The sequence below is a fragment of the Gossypium hirsutum genome, chromosome A03 (genome assembly GCF_007990345.1).
Source record: "Gossypium hirsutum isolate 1008001.06 chromosome A03, Gossypium_hirsutum_v2.1, whole genome shotgun sequence".
Classification (NCBI taxonomy): Eukaryota; Viridiplantae; Streptophyta; class Magnoliopsida; order Malvales; family Malvaceae; genus Gossypium; species Gossypium hirsutum.
Window position 1 is genome coordinate 4,685,230 of NC_053426.1, and position 6,319 is coordinate 4,691,548.

General features: G+C 31.0%; 1 protein-coding gene across 1 annotated transcript; it reads left to right on the forward strand.

Annotated features, from left to right (window-relative positions):
• The first annotated feature begins 2,295 nt into the window (after nt 1–2,295).
• LOC107935063 (LOB domain-containing protein 15) lies at nt 2,296–3,643 on the forward strand. The gene is made up of 3 exons (XM_016867610.2): nt 2,296–2,508; nt 2,686–2,929; nt 3,010–3,643. Exons 1-3 carry the CDS (start codon nt 2,495–2,497, stop codon nt 3,427–3,429), a joined length of 678 nt encoding a protein of 225 aa, XP_016723099.1. The 5' UTR covers nt 2,296–2,494; the 3' UTR covers nt 3,430–3,643.
• Nucleotides 3,644–6,319: the final 2,676 nt, after the last annotated feature.

Sequence of the window (6,319 nt, forward strand, 5' to 3'; positions counted from 1 at the left end):
GCAACTCATTTACCATTAAAGTTAAGTACCATTCAAGGACCAAAACTAACACCATTCAAGATAACATCTAAGCATACTAAGGCATATACACAAGAATTACGTATTCAAGCATTCTCATATCACTTTGTTAAATAAATACTACTTTCATAGCTATAGACATAACCAACCATTACATATATAGATTTGACATAAATTCATTCCAAATCCAAGTCACATATTTGATTCAAAATAACATATTTCAAGGTTCACACATATACATGGCATTTCCTATACACATGTCACATAATCAGGTCCAAAATGAAAAGACTATCGAATCGGGTATTGGATAGTGTGAGCTTTGGAGATGATTTGATAGACGCGTACCACAAAATATCAACTACAGAAGACAGAAAACAAAACAGAGTAAGCATTTCATATGCTTAACAAGTTCATAGATAAAATATACAGTAACTTACCTTAGAACACAAGAAATACACAAATACAATTAATTTACAAGACATTTTAAAACTTGGCATTTTAATTCACAAGAGATATGTGAGTCCATAATATTACTATATAGCAAAACATTTCAATTTAGCATTTCATTGAATTTAGTCAATTCACTCAAGTCCAATACATGCATTCAGATCATTCATCACTTCTACTTAGTCAAATTAGCTTGATGAACATTAGCAAAAAGGTTCGAATACTAGAATATCTACACCACACCAGAAAGCATCGTAATGCTATACAGAGGCACCGAAGTGCAATCTCGTACAAGTGCGCAACTAACATTATCGGCATGCCAATCATATCTTTATCGTTTACTAAGTTCAAATGGGCATTTATACTGAATTCAAAACATTTACATTGCCGTAGCATTTCCATGAATCAAATCATATGACAAAGCTATATCATGTCCATTCAGCATTCCACATGAATTATAATTATCACATACGCGAAACTTTACAATTAAGCCCATTTCTCACCTTTTATGCTAACTTGTAAACACTGTAATATACATTCAAACACTATAAATTCACAATTCAACCATAAACAATACATATAAGTACGTAATACCCTATGAATTTACTAGGTAAAAATAGCAATGATTGACTTGTCAGGGACTAATATGTAATTTTTCCTTGTTCTCGATTATCTACTAGTTGGTTCAAATCTTGATCTATACTATAATTCATTTCAATTTATCAGTTCCAATTACCTTAAGATTTCTAATTCTATGCATATGACTGACATAATTGCATTTTTCATAATTTCTCTAAAATTTTGCATTTTATTCAATTTAATCCTTAAAACCGAAATAACTATAACTTTCACATTTAAGTTTCGTTTTTCAACTTGTTTGAATAAAAAATTACAAAAATTTCATGTCACTTTTGGTATTATTACATTTTAATCCTTAAACTCAAAACTAACAAATTTCATTTTACAATTTAGTCCATAATCAAATCTAAGCTAACAATCAAACTATTTAACATAAAAAATCATCAATGAAAACATTTCAAAACTCTAACAGTTTTACAATTTAATATCTGGATTAGCTAATTAAGCTACAATGATCTTAAAAACATAAAATTTATGAAAAACGAAATTCAAAATCACTCACATGAAATGGAGAAGAGCTTGGCCAAATCCCTAGCTCCTTGACAATGGTGGAAACGGGTAAAAGAAAGAAAAATGATGAAGATGATATGTTTACTTATGTTTTAACATATTTTTATTTTCTTTTTAATTAAATCTTAACACATATTTTAACATAAAAACAATTACCAACCGTCTCACTAACTTAAAAGTGGCTAAATTGCCATTAAAAACCTTAAAAAAATCTTAATTAAGCATTTTACCTAATAAAAATCAATAACAATTAACTTTTATGTTTTTTACTATTTAATTCTTATACCTTAAAAACTAATCATTCAATAAAATTACCGGACCGAAATTTACTGACTTGAACATCGAAAAATGAGATTCCAAAACTGCTATTTTTGATACCACTGAAAATCAAATTGTTACACACACCTAAGCCTCGAAAATCAAAAGTGGTTGTAACTTGTGTTGTGTGAAAATAATCATTCTTAGATTAAACTCTCTTTCTATTATAGTTATATTTAAATTATATTCAGGTTGATTTTTTTTAAGAATAATCCGAATTTAAATTATTTTAATAAAAATATATTTTTTAATTATTATTGCCATGGAATTAAGTCTTTACCTAATCTTTCAACCATAGTATAAATATAATCGAAGTTGAAAAATATAAAACCCACAATCTTCTCCCGTTTCTTTTTTCTCTCTCCGCGGAATTTTTATTTGTTTGTTTCTCTTCTCTTAAGAAAAAAAAAGCATTGACCTTGGCTAATTAATTATATCCCTCCTCCCTGGATTACCTTGCCTTTAAAGCACTCTTTTCCCTCATTTTCATGCTTCTTTTACTCTCCTTCACAATCCAGCCACTCACCTCCTTTCATCCAGACAACCCCACTAGCATGCTTGAATGTCCAGAGACAGGTAAACTTCTTTCCTAATTTAATTCAATCATGAATGAAAACCCAAATCATCACATCTTTTAGCTTATTACTCATAGATACTTATGTGTGTGATATTAGTGGTTCCAGAGGCTTGTAACTAATTAGAATACATGTATGGAGTATTCAAAAGTTGTTGTATTTGTTGTTAATCTGTCAGGGAGAGATTGGATGAAATAGGGAAGAAGATCAAGACAGATGCAGGTGGTGAAATGGGGAGGAGACATCTGTTGGGTCCGCCTGGAACCTTGAATACCATCACACCTTGTGCCGCATGTAAGCTCTTGAGAAGAAGGTGTGCTGAAGAGTGTCCTTTCTCTCCTTATTTCTCCCCACATGAACCCCACAAATTTGCTGCTGTTCACAAAGTTTTTGGTGCAAGCAACGTCTCCAAGATGTTAATGGTAACACCCCAACTCTCTCCTTTTCTTTTTTTTTTTGCTTTCCCCAAGTTCCCTTTCTTATATATATAGAATATTTGCAGGAGGTGCCAGAGAACCAAAGAGCCGATGCGGCAAACAGTCTGGTTTATGAGGCAAACTTGAGGCTAAGAGATCCGGTATACGGGTGCATGGGTGCCATCGTAACTTTGCAGCAACAAATGCAGAATTTGCAAGCGGAATTGAACGCAATAAGAGCTGAGATACTGAAATACAAGATTAGAGAAGTTACTAATAGTAACATCCTCCCTTCTACTCATCCTCACACTCACACTCACACTCACGCTACTTTAGTTTCTGGTGGGGCGGTATCAGTTGCTGCTTCATCTTCCCCTCTTCCACCTCCACCTTCTATTGTTGTCTCAACATCTTCCTCATCTTCCGCATCTTCTCTCTACACATCGGCAACTAGTGCAACCGGATATAGCTCCATTTCTAGTGATAATGTTCCATTCTTCAATTAATTCTACAACCCCATTGATGAAAATAATAATGTTATTATTAGTTATAGAGTAGAAAGCTAAGGACATACTGTTTTAGTTTGATTTCCCAATTTTCATATATTGATGGAGAAATACCCCGCAGAAAAAGAAATGTAAACTTGGGATCTTACGGCCTTGATTGATCCCATCCGAATTACACTATTGCTATCATAATCAGAATCAGATTTCAAGTTTTCATTTCTTTTTATGTACTTTGAACCAAATGAGTAGTAATTTTGTTCTATCTTCCCTAGTAATTTCCATGGCTATGAGCAATACCTTTGGCTGAGAGACAAATTTCTAGTAATTAATACAGATTAGCAGCTTCGTCTTCCAAGCAGCCATGTGTTGTTTATTTCCTCTCCCGAGATTAAAATGCACTGAAAATGTCAACCCATTAATTGTTGAAATAAGAAGCATGCTTGCCAGCAAATGGCAACAAAAAAAGTCAACACAATCCACCTAGACCTAGCTTGCTAGAGAAGATCAGTGAGTATAGCTAAGAGGTGCATTTTCCACCAGGAGACGGTGGACGAGATCTATCATTAACTATCACACATGCAGGTAATTAATATGCTAATTGGAGTTTGACTAAGCTTCTCTTCATGATTGTTAATGCAAGCGCCATGGAAGAAGGAATGACCTTAAAAGCTTGTATTGCATTGTACTGTATTTGTATAAGAATAGGAAGGTGTGCAAGGGAGACAAATAGCATATGCTGTCTCATGCTGGTCCTGCTCCTCCCCATGTGAAGTTGAAAACTTGCAATCAATTTGGAATATATATTGTCATTAAATTCCCCATTTTTTTTATATTTTGTGTAACACTTCTTGAGATTTGAGTTTATGAAGACTTGTTAAATTTGCATGCATCGTTTAGATGAATCTCATAATAAATTTCTTCCGAGTCAGAAAATGATAACCTTTTTAACCCTAAAAAACTTGGGGTAGGTCTCCTGGATTTGTGAAAACAGGTTGGAGAAGATATCGACCTATTTCCACACGATATGCTGTCTTTGTCTATGCATATATAATATATATTCATTGTGGGCCAAAATACAGGCATATTTCTCCAGCTGGTATAGAGTATAAAATAGAGTAAAGAGATGGAGCAACCATAATCCCTTTGTATTTCTCAAAATGTGACTACTTCTTGTTAACTAGTAAATGTACATGGCAGTACTGTTTTAACTACCATATTACAGTATAAAATAATTGCTTATCAATTTAATAATAGGGATATTAAAAATGCAAATTAAACCTACATATACATAGAGGGGGGGAGGGGTAATGTTGTGTAGTCATGGTAATTGGTACTGTTCCGGTACTGCTCGTACCAGTCAAAGCACTCCATTCCGGTGTTAAACAAGAATAATAAATTTTAGGTTTCTTTCCGGTGCAAATTCTAGTAAGTACCAATTGATTTCTCCTGTACCATTCGAAATATAGTGTATTGACCAATGCAAAAAATAATTATTTTAAAAAATATATATTAAATTTAGATTTAAAATTTTTAGTATTTATTTTGAATTTGTTGAATTATGAATTATTATATACAATTTGTTTAATTTATTGAATAATTTTTTTGCTTGTCTATTTTGAGTTTGTTTAATGATGAAATGCATTTACGAAGTTTATTAAAGAATATTTTATTATCTTAAAATTTATATATGACGAGATTTGGATCTATGCTACAAACATTTTTAAAATCTTTTCCTTATTACTTCAACAAAATTTCTTTTTTGATGAGCATTTTATGTTTGAAACTTATTTAACCTCATTATTTCGTATTTATAAATACTTTTTATATACACATATAAAATATTTTTAAACAAGAACGATAAACTCGAAACTATACACCAAAACAGACCGTTACCATATCAATATCAGTATGTATGATCAATAGGGAAGGAAGGAACAGTAGTTTTTGTTATGAGGATGAAAATGACAATCAAAACAGGATGGGGTTACTTTTGGCTGTATATATATATCATCAAAGGTCAAAACGTCGGCTATGGTTTCCTTGGCGTGTGGAGCTCAACCAAAATATGAATGGCCACCAACAGAGTTTTACTTCTGTTGATTTCGTTGTGTTGTAATAATAAAATTTTGAAAGAATTTATATATAGATAGTTTAAAATTTTATAAAAATACCAATAGTCATCTTTTATAACATAATATAAAAAGAAAATAGGTAATTATAAAATAAAATAAAAAAGTTAGTAAAATACCAAATAAAAGTGTCTTGAAAGTGTTATGGTAATTGGTTTCACGTTATGGTTGCTTCAAATGTTGGCATCTCAGTTTGTTTAATCCTAATTTACCGACAAGGGGCTAAGGAGGTTATTAATATATGATAATAATAATAGTAAAGGATTCTATGAAATAAACACGTTCCGTCCTTTTTTTTTAATTATTTAATAATATTTTAGTAATTTTTTTATATCACTGATATATTAATTTGATATTTTTTTAATTTAAATCTAGAATTCTGAACCCCAAATTTAAAATTATAAATTTTGAATTTTAAACCCTAAACCAAAAGGTTTTGTTAAGGGTTTAGGGTTCATGGTTCATGATTTAGGGTTCGAGATTCATGGTTCAAGGTTCAGGTTTAAAAATTACGTATTAATGACATGGAAAAAATTATTGAAATATCATTAAATAATTGAAAAGGGATACAAGATGACGTGACACCCCCATTTCATTCAATTCTTTCCCGTAACAATAATAATAATATAACCACAAGTTAGGAAACCACATTTAATTGAATAATATAGCCTTTGTTGTTTATTATATAATTGATTCAATCAATTTAAATTTTCAATATTTATAAAATTTATCACATTTTATAATAATTTTAATTTTAATAA